The 16,836-nt window shown below is 48.8% G+C and overlaps 1 protein-coding gene across 2 annotated transcripts; it reads left to right on the forward strand.

Annotated features, from left to right (window-relative positions):
* Window positions 1-309: 309 nt before the first annotated feature.
* On the forward strand, window positions 310-16,802 carry SPMAP1 (sperm microtubule associated protein 1). 2 transcript variants are annotated; one of them, XM_055388284.2, is made up of 3 exons: window positions 310-980; window positions 4,846-4,949; window positions 16,700-16,802. In XM_055388284.2, the coding sequence occupies exons 1-3, from the start codon at window positions 774-776 to the stop codon at window positions 16,800-16,802; spliced, it is 414 nt and encodes a 137-aa protein (XP_055244259.1). In that variant the 5' UTR covers window positions 310-773. The 2 variants fall into 2 exon arrangements, with proteins under 2 accessions (XP_055244259.1, XP_004041891.1); XM_004041843.4 differs by lacking the exon at window positions 16,700-16,802 and adding an exon at window positions 6,748-7,004 and having other exon boundaries at window positions 312-980; window positions 4,846-4,945.
* Window positions 16,803-16,836: the final 34 nt, after the last annotated feature.

Below are 16,836 nucleotides of genomic sequence, written 5' to 3' on the forward strand. Positions count from 1 at the left end.
GCCACCGCGCCCGGCCTTTTTTTTTTTTTTTTTTTTTTTTTTTTTTTTTGTCTTTTGAGACAGGGCCTCCTTCTCTCATCCAGGAGTGTGGCGCAATCATGGCTCACTGCAGCCTCCACCTCCATGGCCTAGCCTGCAGTGCAGCTGAGTCCACAGGTGCGCGCCACCACACTCGGCTAAGTATTCATTTATTTAGTAGAGATGGACTTTCGCTTTATTGCCCAGGCTGGTCTTGAATTCCTGGGCCCAAGCGATCCCCCCTGCCTCGTTCTCCCAAAATGCTGGGATTACTGGCGTAAGCCAACGCGCCCGGCCTAGGGAAATTTTCTAAGCTTCAACTTCTAGCTCTGTAAAATGAGAATTGGAAGTAGGTGCGATCTGAACTTTCTGATCAATTCTGGGTACAAGCTTTTCAACAAAACTGAGCTGAGGAAATAGCATGTAATACCGTGGGAAAAGAGAATACTCACCTTAAAGGAAAACTGGGGGAGCGGGGCCTAACTGCACACAAACTGCCCACAATCGGTTATCCAGTCTCCTCCCCTTCACTTTCCAACTCCTCTTGCATAGTCAGTCTCTGGTCAACCTCCTCTGGGGCCAAGCAAGCAACTTCCCCCACTGCCTTAAGGGCCCACCGGTCAACCCGGGGTGAGTGGAGACAATAGGGTTTGTGTCGCAGGGGTCGTTGACATCACGTAAGAATGCGCAGGGGTGTCCCCATCTAGGGTCCTCATCCCCCACCAGAAAGGCCCTCCGAGGCTACAGTGGTTGGGATGGCGTACCTGAGCGAGTGTCGCCTGCGACTGGAGAAAGGCTTTATCTTGGACGGGGTGGCTGTGAGCACCACTGCCCGCGCTTATGGGCGCTCTAGGCCCAAGCTGTGGTCGGCGATTCCGCCCTACAACGCGCAGCAGGACTACCACGCCCGCAGCTACTTCCAGAGCCACGTGGTTCCGCCCCTTTTGCGGAAAACTGATCAGGTATAGGAGCTTCCCGGAAGACCCCACACACCTCCCTAAATCTTCACTCCAGCGTTCTCACCACAAAGAAGGCTCCGCCACTTTCACCTCCTCGGTTTACTTTCTTTTCTTTTTTAAAATTTTATTTATTATTATTATTTTGAGACAGAGTCTCGCTCTGTCGCCCAGGCTGGAGCGTAGTGAGTGGCACCATCTTGGCTCACTGCAACCTCCGCCGCCCGGGTTCAAGCGATTCTCCTGCCTCAGCCTCCCGAGTAGCTGGGGTTACAGGCGCGCCACCACGCCAGACTAATTTTTCTATTTTTGGTAGAGACGGGGTTTCGCCATGTTACAGGTGTGAGCCTGTAATTATAGGGTCTGATTCTCGCCCAGGCTGGAGTGCGGTGGTGCCATCACGGCTCACTGCAGCTTCCACCTCCCAGGGTCAAGCAACCTTCCCACCTCAGCCTGGCGATTAGCCGGGACTACAGGCTCGTGCCACCACGCCGGGCTTTTTTTTTTTTTTTGTAGAGAGGGGGTCTCGCCATGTTACCCAGACTGGTCTTGAACTCCTGGGCTCACGCTATCCTCCCGCCACCGCCTCCCAGTTTTCTTAACGCAGCCCGAGGACTGGAGGAAAGGGAGGACAGGTGTTGAGCGCAAGCTCCCTGAGCTCCCAGAATGGCCTTCCAGCCCTGAATTTGAGAATAGACTCATTCCAGGTTTCTGCAAGGCAAGGGGATAGGGCTCAAAGCCAGCTTCTCCCAAACCAGTCGGTGTCTTTGTCTTTTGTGACGTCACAGACCCGCCCTCTAGGGTGACCTCACACCGCAGATTCTCTAAATACGCAAAAATCCGTGTGACCTCAGTGAGCAAGACAAAGGGAATTGACTTGACCTGCAGGGCGAGACGCCTTCCTCCTGTGACATCATAGTGGCAGGGCATGGGGCTTGCTCTCCGGGTTCTTTGGTCTGATGGGAGGGACACCTCTCAAACCTCTGCGGACCTCAGTTCCTCCCCCTGGCCTTTTCCCTCCTAGGTTAGGCCCCTTCCCAGCAGAGTTCTCCTCCACCAACCCCCCAGATCAAAGATTCCGAGACTGTTTGCTGATGGTTCAATTTTTCCCCCAACATTTTGCTTCCAGTATTTGTGTTTCTACATATAAGCGGTGTGGGGAAGAGACAGGAAGACTCATGGGGTTATTCTGTGAGCAAATCTTCGGGATTTGTGTGTGTGTGTGTATAGTCCCAAATGTTTGTTTGCATAGGTCTGTGCAGTGCATGTATATGGACATACATGAGTCACACATGTGTTGACTCATGTAATTTTTTTTTTGAGACAGAGTCTCGCTCTGTCGCCCAGGCTGGAGCGCAGTGGCGGGATCTCGGCTCACTGCAAGCTCTGCCTCCTGGGTTCACGCCATTCTCCTGCTTCAGCCTCCCAAGTAGCTGGGACTGCAGGTGCCCGCCACCACGCCCGCCCGGCTAATTTTTTGTATTTTTACAAAAAATAGTGGAGACGGGGTTTCACCGTGTTAGCCAGGGTGTTCTCGAACTCCTGACCTTGTGATCTGCCTGCCTCGGCCTCCAAAAGTGCTGGGATACAGGCGTAAGCCACCGTGCCCGGCCCAATTTTTCTTTTCTTTTCTTTTCTTTTCTTTTTTTTTTTTTTTGAGACAGGGTCTTGTTCTGTCACCCTGGCTGGAGTGCAGTGGCATAATTTTGGCTTACTGCAACCTCCGCTTTCCGTGTTCAAGCGATCCTCCCACTTCAGCCACTCTAGTAGCTGGGACTACAGAGACAGGGTTTCACCATGTTGCCCAGGCTGGTCTTGAACTCCTGAGCTCAAGTGTTCTGCCCATCTCGGCCTCCCAAAGTGCTGGGACTATAGGCATGAGCCACCATGCTGGCATCGACTTCGTAATTTTACGACAGAAGGAACCAGAGTCTGGGGAGGGGAAAAGGAAGAACCTGAGTATTTAAAAGCTTGAAAATGATAGGGTATACATATTTTGAAAATGCTTTCTTTCTTTCCTTTTTTTTTTTTTTTTTTGAGACAGAGTCTCACTCTGTCATCCAGGCTGGAGTGCAGTGGCGTCATCTCGGCTCACTGCAACCTCTGCCTCACAAGTTCAAGCGATTCTCCTGCCTCAGCCTCCTGAATAGCTGAGATTACAAGTGCCCGCCACCACACCCAGCTAATTTTTTGTATTTTTAGTAGAGACGGGGTTTCACTATGTTGGCCAGGCTGGTCTCGAACTCCTGACCTCAACTGATCCACCTGCCTCAGCCTCCCAAAGTGGCTGGGATTACAGGCGTGGGCCACCCCACCCAGCCTTGAAAAAGGCTTTCTAATTTTCTTTTTTGAGACAGAGTGCAACTCTGTCACACAGGCTGGAAGTGCAGTGGCACAGCTCACTGCAGCCTTGAACTGCTGGGCTCAAGCAATCCTCCAGTCTCAGCCTCCTGAGTAGCTGGGACTATAGGCGTGTGCCACTGTGCCCAGCAGCTAATCTTTTATTTTATTTTATTTTATTTTGAGGTGGAGTCTCGCCCTATTGCCCAGGCTGGAGTGCAGTGGCACGATCTCAGCTCACTTCAACCTCTGTCTCCTGGGTTCAAGTAATTCTCCTGCCTCAGCCTCCTGAGTAGCTGGGATTACAGGCATGAGCCACTACACCTGGCTAATTTTTGTATTTTTAGTAGACACAGGGTTTTGCCATGTTGGCCAGGCTGTTCTCCAACTCTTGACCTCAGGAGATCCTCCAGCCTCGGCCTCCCAAACGGCTGGGATTACACTGCTCCCAGCCAATCTGTTTAATTTTTAAAAGTATTATTTAATTATCAAAACCACCATTTGTGGTAGGTATTATTTTCATTTAAATAAAGATAACATTTATTAAACTTTACTATGCCAGGCCCTTTATATGAACAAAATCACTTAAGTCTCACAGCAAGCCAGGCACGGTGGCTCAATCCTGTAATCCCAGCACTTTGGGAGGCCGAGGCGGGTGGATCACTGGAGTTCAAGAGTTTGAGACCAGCCTGGCCAATATGTGAACCCTGTCTCTACTAAAAATACAAAAATTAGCCGGGCATGGTGGCGCATGCCTGTAATCTCAGCTACTCAGGAGGATGAGGCAGGATAATTGAACCCAGGAAGCGGAGGTTGCAGTGAGCCGAGATGGCAACACTGCACTCCAGTCTGGGTGACAGAGTAAGACTGTGTCTCAAAAAACAAACCTCACAGCAATACTCCTTTTACCGATGGGAAAACTGAGGCCCAGAGAAGCTGTGTAATTGGCCCAAGGTCACAAAGCCTGTTAATGGTTGAGCTGGAGTTAGAACCCAGCCTGTCTGGCAGCAGAAACTGAGCCTTCAGCTGCCAAGCTCAACTGCCCCTCCCGGAGAGGCAATAGGTTCTTCTTTTTCTTTCTTTTTTTTTTTTTTTTTTTAGATGGAGTTTGGCTCTTGTTGCCCAGGCTGGAGTGCAATGGCAGGATCTCGGTTCACTGCAACTTCTGCCTCCGGGGTTCAAGCAATTGTACTGCCTCAGCCTCCTGAGCAGCTGGGATTACAGGCGCCTGCCACCATGCCCAGCTAATTTTTTGTATTTTTGGTAAAGACGGGGTTTCGCCATGTTGGCAAGGCTGGTCTCGAACTCCTGGCCTCAGGTGATCCACCCACCTTGGCCTTCCAAAGTGCTGGGATTAGAGGCCTGAGCCACTGCGCCCAGTCTGGTTCTTAAATATATTTAATCTGTCCGCACCAGTTACCTAAGGCTCTGACCTCTTCCCTATCCCCACAGCAAACCCCAGGGCAGTTTGCACTGTGTCCCCCTCAGCATTGTGGCTGACAGTCTTCTGTATTCTGTTGCCCACTTTCAGGATCATGGCGGTACAGGAAGGGATGGCTGGATAGTAGACTACATCCACATCTTCGGGCAAGGACAAAGATACCTCAACAGGAGAAATTGGGCAGGGACAGGCAAGTGCTGCCTCCATTTCTAGCCTCATCATGGTTCCTGGGCCATAGCAAGGCCTGGCTGAGGGGAAGAGGCTAAGGGACTGCATCCTTCCAGCTTTTCTTCACATACATGAGCAGATGGTGCCACAGTGCTCGCTAATATTAGTTAATAAGCACCAGTACTGTATGTCAGGCCTCATTTTTTAATTTTTTTTTTTTTGAGACGTGGTCTCACTCTATCACCCAAACTGGAATGCATGAAATGCAGTAGCACGGACAGGTGCAGTGGCTCACGCCTGTAATCCCAGCACTTTGGGAGCTGAGGCGGGTGGATCACTTGAGGTCAGGAATTCCAAACCAGCCTAGCCAACCTGGTTGAACCCTGTCTCTACTAAAAATACAAAAAAACAATTAGCCGGGCGTGGTGGCTCGCACCTGGAATCCCAGCTACTTGGGAGGCTGAGGCAGGAGAACTGCTTGAACCCGGGAGGCGGAGGTTGCAGTGTGCCAAGATCGTGCCACTGCACTCCAGCCTGGGCGATGCAGCGAGACTCCATCTCAAAAAAAAAAAAAAAAGAAAGAAAGAAAGAAAGAAATGCAGTAGCACAATTACTACTCACTGCAGTCTTGACCTCCTGGGCTTGCACAATCCTCCCACCTCAGCCTCCTGAGCAGTTGGGCCCACAGGTGTGCACCACCACACTCAGTTAATTTTTTATTTTTTGTGGAGATGGAGTCTCCCTATGTGGCCCACGCTGGTCTTGAACTCCTAGGCTCAAGTGATCCTCTGGCCTCGGCCTCCCAAAGTGCTGGCATTACAGACATGAGCCATTTGTTGGGCACTTTTCACCCTCACACTAACCCCGTGGCACAGGTAGGAAAACAAGTTTCTTGAGTTAAAGTAATTTGGCAAGAGGGCTGAGCTGGGATTAATATTCTGCTCTTCCTGGCCTGGTGCAGTGGCTCATGCCTGTAATCCCAGCACTTTGGGAGGCCGAGGCAGGCGGGTCACGAGGTCAGGAGTTCGAGACCAGCCTGGCTAACATAGTGAAACCCCGTCTCTACTAAAAATACAAAAAATTAGCCGGGCGTGGTGGCAGGCACCTATAATCCCAGCTACTTAGGAGGCTGAGGCAGGAGAATCTCTTGAACCCGGGAGGCAGAGGTTGCAGTGATCCGAGATTGCGCCATTGCACTCCAGCCTGGGCGACAGTGCAAGACTCTGTCTCAAAAACAAATAAACAAACAAACAAAAAGATTCTGCTCTTCCCAACTCTGAAGCCCCTGTTCCCCTCACTGCTGCATCCTGCTCATTTTCCAGGCCCAGGTTAATAACAATGGGAAAGAGTTGAGAGATATTTTTCTAACAGGGTAAACCCTCCTCCCAGCCTAGCTCCACCATCCTGGGCCACTCCTCTAGTCACATGATACTTTGTGCCATTTGGCCCAATTGATCTTGATCTCATCCATTTTTTCCACATGGGTCAGAGGCAAGGGTGAGATTTTTCTCGTTTCTTGTGGGAGAAAGGCAAGCTTTGCCAAGCCCAGAATTTCTGGCCCTTCCTGTCCCAGCACAAACCATTCACAGTTTTCCTGCAATTATTCCTGGTGCGGGGTTTTATTTCTAGGAAGTCTTCTGCCCCTCAACCTCACCAGCCCTTGGCTTTTCAGCCCAGAGTCTCAGGACACTTGAGGATTGCGTGTTCAGCATGGGGAATGCAAGTGACTATGCCTGGTTGGCATCCCATACCACACCCAGGGGAATGGGGAAGCCAAGAGGTGGGCTGAATGCAGGCTCAGGCCTCTCTCTCCTTGTCCCCAAGGGCATTCTCTCCAGCAGGTGACTGGGCATGACCACTACAATGCTGATCTGAAACCGATCGATGGGTTCAATGGAAGGTTTGGCTACCGCAGGAACACTCCAGCCCTCCGTCAGAGCACGTCCGTCTTCGGAGAGGTCACCCACTTCCCTCTGTTCTAACAGCATCTTTTCCCTTCATAGCCATCGACCTGAATTTCTAAGACAAATGTTTAGATGAACTCTTAGTGTTATTTTACGTTAAAAAAATTAATTTGTGTCTCCACGTGTGCTGTTTCTTCCCTGAGATTAGAGGAAGGAGCCAGTTCTACCCTCAGCTTCTCTTCCCCCTGGAGAGGAGGTGAGAGGAGAAAGGGCTTCTCAGGCCTACGCCCTTGCACTCCATACCAACGAGTGCCAGGTTTGAAAGGAGGGGCTTCAGTTCTCCCCTACCAGTGGGATAAGAAGGAGCCACACTACTCAACCTCAATAAAGCACTTCCCCAGCTATCAGCAGGGCCCCAGGTCAGAGCTGGCTATTGTTTCCATCAAGAACAGAGCAAAGGGCCGGACGCTGTGGCTCACGCCTGTAATCTCAGCACTTTGGGAGGCCAAGGCGGGTGGATCACAAGGTCAGGAGATCGAGACCATCCTGGCTAACACTAAAACCCCGTCTCTACTAGAAATACAAAAAAATTAGCCGGGCTTGGTGGCGGGCACCTGTAGTCCCAGCTACTCGGGAGGCTGAGGCGAGAGAATGGCGTGAACTCGGGAGGCGGAGCTTGCAGTGAGCCGAGATCGCGCCACTGCACTCTAGCCTGGGCAACAGAGCAAGACTCCGTCTCAAAAAAAAAAAAAAAAAAAAGAACAGAGCAAAGGCCAGTCTCCGTGGCTTACGCCTGTAATCCCAGCACTTTGGGAGGCCGAGATGGGAGGATTGCTTGACCTCAGGCAGGTGGATCACTTGAGACCAGCCTGGGCAACACGACGAAACCCTGTCTTTACTAAACATATATATATGTTTGTGTGTGTGTGTGTGTATGTGTGTCTATACACACGTTTATGTATATATATATGTTTATGTATATATATATGCATATAGAGAGAGAGAGAGAAGGAGAGAGAGAGAGAGACTCACTCTGTTAGCCCCAGGCTGGAGTGCAGTAGTGTGATCTCAGCTCACTGCAACCTCTGCCTCCCGGGGTTCAAGCAATTCTCCTGCCTCAGCATCCCTAGTAGCTGGGATTACCGGTGCCTGCCACCACGCCCAGCTAATTTTTTTGTATTTTTAGCGGAGGCGGGGTTTCACCGTGTTGGTCAGGCTAGTCTCGAACTCCTGACCTCACCTCGGCCTCCCAAAGTGCTGGGATTACAGGCGTGAGCCACCTGCCCGGCCCAGGATGTCATTTTTCAAGTGTTCCCTTTCAGTTTATTGGTGGCCAAGGGAAAAGCCAAAGCAGATGATGGATAATTAAGAAGGTGGGGCTTTAGAACACAAAGCTTGCCAGAACTCGTGTGGGTGGAACTTGATTGTATTGAGTCACCATAAGTGGACACGGAAGAAGCTTGTTACAGATAGAGGGGGCATGGCTGAGGGGTAGAGCTATTTGACTGCAGATCAAGAGGTTCCCGGTTCGAATCCAGGTGCCCACTTCGGTGGTGTTTTCTCACTTCCATTCCATTTAACAGTAAATACTGTCAGCCGCAGTATCACCAGAAAAGATGAAACGACTTTCAACTTGCTCTTGTGCTGAAATTGTTCCTCCCACATTCCAGCTGACCTTTAGGACAAAAAGCCCATCTGGGACCTCATTTGTCTTCAATTAAGACCAAGTCCCTGAGGAGATTCTAAATCTGTGAGTGAGTCTGACAGAGCTGTGAACACAATTTGGTAACTGGGTGTGTGTCAGAGTATAGATAAAAATGCATGTACTTTTGAAAACTTAGTACATGCAAAGCTGCCTCGAATTAAAACATGAAAGAAGGGCCAGGGCCAGGCGCGGTGGCTGACGCCTATAATCCCAGTGCTTTGGGAAGCCGAGGCGGGTGAATCACGAGGTCAGGAGTTCGAGACCAGCCTGGCCAAAATGGTGAACCGCCCCCCCGTCTCTACTAAAAATACAAAAAATTAGCCGAGTGTGGTGGCACGCACCTGTAATCCCAGCTACTCGGGAGGCTGAGGCAGGAGAATCACTTGAACCCGGGAGGCAGTGGTTGCAGTGAGCCGAGACCGCACCATAGCACTACAGCCTGGGCAACAGAGTGAGACTCCGTCCAAAAAGAAAAAAAAAAGTTCGAGACCAGCATGACCAATATGGTGAAACCCTGTCTCTACTAAAAATACAAAAAATTAGCCGGGCGTGGTGGCACATGCCTGTAATCCCAGCTACTTGAGAGGCTGAGGCAGGAGAATCACTTGAACCTGGGAGGCAGAGGTTGCAGTGAGCTGAGATCGCGCCATTGCACTCCAGCCTGGGCGACAGAGCGAGACTTTGTCGAAAGAAAAAAAAAGGCTTGGTGCGGTGGCTCACGCCTGTAATCCCAGCACTTTGGGAGGCCAAGGTGGGTGGATCACGAGGTCAGGAGATCCAGACCATCCTGGCTAACACGGTGAAACCCCGTCTCTACGTAAAATACAAAAAATTAGCCGGGCATGGTGGTGGGCGCCTGTAGTCCCAGCTACTGGGGAGGCTGAGGCAGGAGAATGGCGTGAACCTGGGAGGCGGAGCTTGCAGTGAGCCGAGATCGCACCACTGCACTCCAGCCTGGGCTACAGAGTGAGACTCTGGGAAAAAAAAAAGAAAGAAAGAGAGAAAAGGAAAGAAAGAGAAAGAAAGAAAAGAAGGAAAGAAAGAAGGAAGGAAGGAAAAAAAGAAGGAAGAATAGAAAGAGAAATAAAAAGAAGGAAGGAAAGACAGAAGAAAGGAGAGAGAAGGAAAAGAAAGAAAGAGAGAGAAATGCTGGGTGCGGTGGCTCACGTCTGTAATCCCAGCACTTCAGGAGTCCGAGGTGGGTGGATCATGAGGTCAGGAGTTTGAGACCAGCCTGACCAACATGGTGAAACTCCGTCTCTACTAAAAATATAAAAATTAGCCGGGCATGGTGCCGTGCACCTGTAATTCTAGCTACTTGGGAGGCTGAGGCACCAGAATCGTTTGAATCTGGGAGGCAGAGATTGTGTGAGCCGAGATTGCACCAGCCTGGGCAAAAAGAGTGAGACTCTCTCTCCTAAAAAAAAAAAAAAAAAAAAAAAGAGGCCGGCGCAGTGGCTCACGCCTGTAATCCCAGCACTTTGGGAAGCCAAGGCGGGCTGATCATGAGGTCAGGAGATCAAGACCATCCTGGCTAACACGGTGAAACCCCGTCTCTACTTAAAATACAAAAAAATTAGCCAGGCGTGGTGGCGGGTGCCTGTAGTCCCAGCTACTTGGGAGGCTGAGGCAGGAGAATGGCATGAATCCGGGAGGCGGAGCTTGCAGTGAGCCGAGATCCCGCCACTGCACTCCAGCCTGGGTGACAAAGAGAGACTCCATCTCAAAAAAAAAAAAAAAAAGAAAAGAAGGAAAAAAGAAAGGAAAAAGGAAAGCAAGAAAAGAAGGAAAGAAGGAAGGAAAGATAAAGAAAGAAAAGGAGAGAAAGATGGAAGGAAAGAAAGAAAAGAAGGAAAGAAGGAAGAAAGAAAAGGAAAGAAAGAAGGAAGGAAGGAAAGAAAGAGAGAAAGAAAAGGAAAGAAGGAAGGAAAGAAAAGAAAGAGAGAGAGAGAAACAAGGAAGGAAAGATAAAGAAAGAAAAGGAGAGAAAGATGGAAGGAAAGAAAGAAAAGAAGGAAAGAAGGAAGAAAGGAAAGAAAGAAGGAAGAAAGAAAGAAAAGGAAAAAAGGAAGGAAGGAAAGAAAGATAGAAAAAGAAGGAAAGAAGGAAGGAAAGAAAAGAAAGAGAGAGAGAGAAAGAAGGAAGGAAAGAAAGAAAGAAAAGGAAGGAAAGAAGGAAGGAAGGAAAAAAGAGAGAAAAGGAGGCCAGGCGCGGTGGCTCACACCTGTAACCCCAGCACTTTGGGAGGCCGAGGCAGGCGGATCATGACGTCAGGAGATTGAGACCATCCTGACTAACACGGTGAAACCCCGTCTCTACTAAAAATACAAAAAATTAGCTGGGTGTGGTGGTAGATGCCTGTAGTCCCAGCTACTCAGGAGGCTGAGGCAGGAGAATGGCGTGAATCCAGGCGACTGCACTCCAGTCTGGGCGACAGAGCAAGACTCCGTCTCAAAAAAATAAAATAAAATAAGATGAAAAAGAATTGCTTATTGCTTAAATGGAAGGGGCATATGTCACATTCTGGGTGGTGTACTTCAGCTTTACATCTTTTCTTTTTTTTTTTGAGAGAGGGTCTCGCTCTGTCACCCAGGCTGCAGTGTAGTAGCATGACCACGGCTCACTGCAGCCTGAAACTCATGGGCTCAAGTAATCCTCCTGCCTCAGCCTCCCCAGCAACTGGGACTACAGGCATATGCCACTACACCTGGCTAATTTTTTTTTTTTTTTTTAACATAAGTAGAGAGGAGGTCTTGCTTTGTTGCTCAGGCTGGTCTCCAACTCTTGGGCTCAAGTGATTCTCCCACCTCAGCCTCTGAAAGTGCTGGGACTACAAGTGTGAGCACCGTGCCCAGCTTCACGTCTTGTGTCTGTTTGTCCCAAGTGTGGGATGTGTACTGCAGGCATTTGCAATTTGACTGGAGATAGACAAAAACACTGAATCACAGAATTAAAAAAATTATTCCCTTTCCTATCCTCAGTAACTTAAGAAAAAAGTCGTTTAAAAATTTTTTTTTAAAGAGATGGACTCTCACTCTGTCACCCAAGCTGAACTATAGTGGCACAATCACGGCTCACTGTAGCTTCCAACTTCTGGGCTCAAGTGATCCTCCTGCCTCAACCTTCCAAGTAGCTGGGATTATAGGTATGTGCCACCATGCCCAGCACTGTACACTCTTTGAATAAAAGAGAGGGAGATTGGCTAGGCGTGGTGGCTCACACCTGTAATCCTAGCACTTTGGATTTAGAAGATTTAGAAGTGTTAGAGAGCTGGCACCAAATAAGAATTCCTCCTGTCAGGCACGGTGGTGGCTCCAGCCTGTAATCCCAGCTCCTCTGGAGGCTGAAGTGGGAGCATCACTTGAGTCTAGGAATCGAGATCAGCTTAACCAATATATTTAGACCCATTTCAAGAAAAATAAAATGTATCTAGTTAGTGTTTAATAATGTCATATTTAGGCCGGGCGCGGTGGCTCATGCCTATAATCCCAGCACTTTTGGAGGCCGAGGCGGGCAGATCATGAGGTCAGGAGATTGAGACCATCTTGGCCAATGTGGTGAAACCCCATCTCTACTAAAAAATATAAAAAATTAGCCGGGCGTGGTGGCACGTGCCTGTAATCCCAGCTACTTGGGAGGCCGAGGCAGGGGAATCGCTTGAACCTGGGAGGTAGAGGTTGCAGTGAGCTGAGATCATGCCACTGCACTCCAGCCTGGGGACAGAGCAAGACCCCATCTCAAAAAAAAAAAAAAAGTCATTTTAGTTTCCATTCTATTTATGGCAAGTAATACTGATTCTCTTTAATAGCTTTATTGATATAATTTACATGCCGTGCAATTCAGCCAACAAAAGCCTACAATTCAATCATTTTTAGTATATTCACAAAGTTGTTCACCCATCGATACAATCAATTTTAGCACAATTTCATCACACCAAACTGAAACTCCATACCCATTGGCATTCAACTTCCTATTTCCTCCCAACCTACCCATCTCTAGGCAACCACTAATCTACTTTCTGTCTCTATTGATTTGCCTATTATAGAAATTTCCTATAAATGGAATGATACATGTGGTCTTTTGTGACTGGCTTTTTTCACTTAGCATACTGTTTTCAAAGTCTATCTATGTTGTAGCTCTTAACAGTACTTCTTTTCTATTTTTTTTTGGAGATGGAGTCTCACTCTGTCACCCAGGCTGGAGTGCAGTGGTGCTATCTTGGCTCACTGCAACCTCCGCCCCCCTGTTCAAGCGATTCTCCTGTCTCAGCCTCCCAAGTAGCTGGGACTACAGGCACGTGCCACCACGCCCAGCTAATTTTTTGTATTTTTAGTTGAAATGGGGTTTCACTGTGTTAGCCAGGATGGTCTCGATCTCCTGACCTCATGATCTGCCCGCCTCAGCCTCCCAAAGTGCTTGGATTACAGGCATGAGCCACCATGTGTAGCCAGTACTTCTTTTTTTATGGCCAAACAATATTCCACTGTGTGGATATACCATACTTTATCTATTCGTCATCATCAGGTAATGGATGTGTTTTGATTCTCTGCCCTACTTTTTTTTTGAGACAGAGTCTCACTCTGTTGCCCAGGTTGGATGCAGTAGTACAATCTTGGCTTACTGCAGCCTCCAAATCCTGGGTTCTCAGCCTCCTGAATAGTTGGGATTACAGATGTGCACCACCACACCCAGCTAATTTTGTACTTTTAGTAATTTTTGTATTTTTAGGGTTTTGCAATGTTGGCCAGGCTGGTCTCCAACTCTTGGCCTCAAATGATCTGGCCACCTTGGCCTCTCAAAGTCCTGGGATTACAGGCATGAAACACCATGCCCAGCTTCCCCCATGTTTTAACTGGTATGAATAACGGCTACTGTGAACATTCACGTACAAGATTTTGGCCAGGTGTGGTGGCTCACACCTGTAATCCCAGCACTTTGGGAAGCCGAGGCGGGCAGATCACTTGAGGTGAGGAGTTAGAGACCAGCCTGGCCAACATGGTGAAACCTCCTCTCTACTAAAAATACAAAAAAATTAACCGGGTGTGGTGGTGTGCGCCTGTAATCCCAGCTACTTGGGAGGCTGAGGCACGAGAATCGCTTGAACCAGGGGGGTGAAGGTTGCAGTGAGCCAAGAGCACAGCACTGTACTCCAGCCTGGAAGACAGAGCAAGACTCTGTCTCAAAACAAAACAAAATAAAAAGCCATTCATGGGCAATATTTTGTATTGATGTATGCTTTCATTTCTCTTGGGAGTATATACCCAGGAGTAGAAATGCTGGGTCATATGGTAACTAAGTTTAACCTTTTGAGGAACTGCCAGACTATTTTCCAAAGCATTGCTTTTCTTTCCTTTTTTCTTCCTTTTATTTTTTTGTCAGACAGTGTCTTATTGTGTTGCCCAGGCTGGTCTCAAACTCCTGGGCTCAAGCAATCCTCCTACCTCAGCCTCCCAAAGTGCTGGGATTACAGGCATGAGCCACTGTGCTCTGCTTGCTTTTATTTAATTTAATTAATTAATTAATTAAGTTTGAGGTGGAGTCTGACTCTGTCACCCAGGCTGGAGTACCATGGTGCAATCTCAGCTCACTGCAACCTCTGCCTCCTGGGTTCAAACGATTCTCCTGCCTAGCCTCCTAAGTACCTGGGATTACAGGCGTGCACCGCTACGCCCAGCTAATTTTTTTGTATTTTTAGTAGAGACGGGGTTTCGCCATGTTGGCCAGGCTGGTCTTGGATTCCTGACCTCAGGTGATCCACCCGTCTTGGCCTCTCAAAGTGCTGGGATTACAGGCGTGAGCCACTGCGCCTGGCCCTCTTTTATTTTTTGAAACGGGGTCTCGCTCTGTTGCCCAGGCTGGAGTGCAGTGGTATGATCTTGGATCACTGCAACCTCTGCCTCCTGGGCTCAGGCAGTCTCTCACCTCAGCCTCCTGAGTAGCTGGGACTACAAGCACATGCCACTATGTCCTGCTAATTTTTGTATTTTGTGAGAAACGGGGTTCTACCACGTTACCCAGGCTGGTCTCCAACTCCTGGGCTCAAGTGATCCACCTGCCTCGGCCTCCCAAAGTGCTGGGACTACAGGAGTGAGCCTGCTTTTCTTTTAAGTAAACTTTATTCAAATACATTTAAGTAAATATTTAATAAGTATTTTGTTTCTTTTTTTTTTTTTTTCTGAGACAGAGTTTTGCTCTTGTTGCCCAGGCTGGAGTGCAATGGCGCTATCTTGGCTCACCACAACCTCTGCCTCCTGGGTTCAAGTGATTCTCCTGCCTCAGCCTCCAGAGTAGCTGGGATTACAGGCACGTGCCACCACGCCCAGCTAATTTTGTATTTTTAGTAGAGACGGGGTTTCTCCATGTTGGTCAGGCTGGTCTCAAACTCCCAACCTCAGGTGATCTGCCCGCCTCAGCCTCCCAGAAGTGCTGGGATTACAGGCGTGAGCCACCGAGCCCAGCCTGTTTCTTTCTTTCTTTCTTTCTGTTTTTTTTGAGACAGAGTCTCACTCTTGTCGCCCAGGCTATAGTGCAGTGGTGCCATCTTGGCTCACAGCAACCTCCACCTCCTAGGGTCAAGTGATTCTCTTGCGTCAGCCTCCCAAGTAGCTGGGATTACAGGCACCTGCCACCACGCCCGGCTAATTTTTGTATTTTTAGTAGGATGGGGTTTTGCCATGTTGGCCAGGCTGGTATCAAACTCCCAACATCAGGTGATCCACCCACCTGCCTCGGCCTCCCAAAGTGCTGGGATTACAGGAGTGAGCCACCGCGCCCGGCAATAAGTATTTTTAAAAAGGCATAAGAACTAATAAGTGAATTTAGCAAGCCTGTAAAATAGAAGGTTACTATACAAAAGCACGTTCTTATCTATTAGTAGCAAACAATTGGAAAATTAAAATTTTTAAATTTTATTTAAAATAGCATCACAGGCCGGGTGCCTGTAATCCTTGCATTTTGGGAGGCCAAGGTAGGCGGATCACCTGAGGTCAGGGGTTCCAGACCAGCCTGGCCAACACGGTGAAATCCCATCTTTACTAAAAATACAAAAATTAGTAGGTCGTGGTGGCGTATGCCTGTAATCCCAGCTACTCGGGAGGCTGAGGCAGAAGAATCGCTTGAACCCAGGAGGCGGAGGTTGCAGTGAGCCGAGTTCACGCCACAGCACTCCAGCCTGGGCAACAGAGTGAGATTCCGTCTCGAAATAAATAAATAAATAAATAAATAAATAAATAAAATAGCATCACAAAAAATACAACATTTAGAATAAATTTAACAAAAGATGCGCAAAACTTCTATTCTGAAAATTACAAAACAGGTCGGGCGCAGTGGCTCACACCTGTAATCCCAGCACTTTAGGAGGCCGAGGTAGGAGGATTGCTTGAGTCCAGGAGTTTGAGACAAGCCTGGGCAAGATGGCAAAACCCTGTTGCTACAAAAATAAAAATAGCCAGGCGCGGTGGCTCATGTCTGTAATCCCAACACTTTGGGAGGCTGAGGCGGGGAGATCATTTGAGGTCGAAATTCGAGACAAGCCTGAGCAACATGGTGAAACCCTGTCTCTACAAAAAATACAAAAATTAGCCGGGCGGGTGGCGGGCGCCTGTAATCCCAGCGACTTGGGAGGCTGAGGCAGGAGAATTGCTGTCCGGGAGGCGGAGGTTGCAGTCAGCTTCGACCGCAGCCTGGGAGAGCAAAACTCCTTCTCAAAAAACAAAAACAAAGAGAGAAGAAGAAAAAGAAAAAGAAAAAAGAAAAACATGCCAAAAACACATAGTAACTGAAGGGAAAGGAATCTGCCAGCTTCCCACTATGGGAAAATCTGCCACTGTGGAAGCTGGCAGATTTTAAAAGTTTGGCGAACGGAAGCTGATGGAATTTCGATTTGATGGTTTCTATTTAGCTTCGTAAAATAGGCCTGGCATAAGGGGATTTGCTGTGAGTCAAGGTCTGAGGAAAGCGCCAGTTTGCAAAGCCGTTTTGGAAAACTGGAGCGTGGGGGTGTGTGCAGGGTGAGGGGAGGAGGCCTAGTCTGGTCCACCTTAGGTCTAGCAGAGAGTACGTGGAGCTTTGAGCCGAATGCCCTGGTGAGCTGCCATGGCAACACAGCCGTGGGCACAGGCCCACGGCAACCCATCACTGAACAGAGTTGTGGCGTTTCAACAGGGAGTTTGGGACATCAGGCAACGTGGCGACCCGAAGCAGCCAAAATGAGACCTCGACAGCAAAGGCCTCGACAGCGGAGCCTGGAACTTTGCAAAATCTGCAAGTGACGCCAACGTCACAAAGCGCGACCGAGCCCTGTAC

This window comes from Gorilla gorilla, chromosome 4 (genome assembly GCF_029281585.2).
Source record: "Gorilla gorilla gorilla isolate KB3781 chromosome 4, NHGRI_mGorGor1-v2.1_pri, whole genome shotgun sequence".
NCBI classification, from domain to species: domain Eukaryota; kingdom Metazoa; phylum Chordata; class Mammalia; order Primates; family Hominidae; genus Gorilla; species Gorilla gorilla.

Coding starts and splice junctions, on each gene's coding strand:
- SPMAP1 (XM_004041843.4), top strand. CDS start 774: ATGGCGTACCTGAGCGAGTGTCGCCTGCGACTGGAGAAAGGCTTTATC. Junction 981..4,845: donor TTTTGCGGAAAACTGATCAG/GTATAGGAGCTT, acceptor GCCCACTTTCAG/GATCATGGCGGTACAGGAAG. Junction 4,946..6,747: donor GAGAAATTGGGCAGGGACAG/GCAAGTGCTGCC, acceptor CTTGTCCCCAAG/GGCATTCTCTCCAGCAGGTG.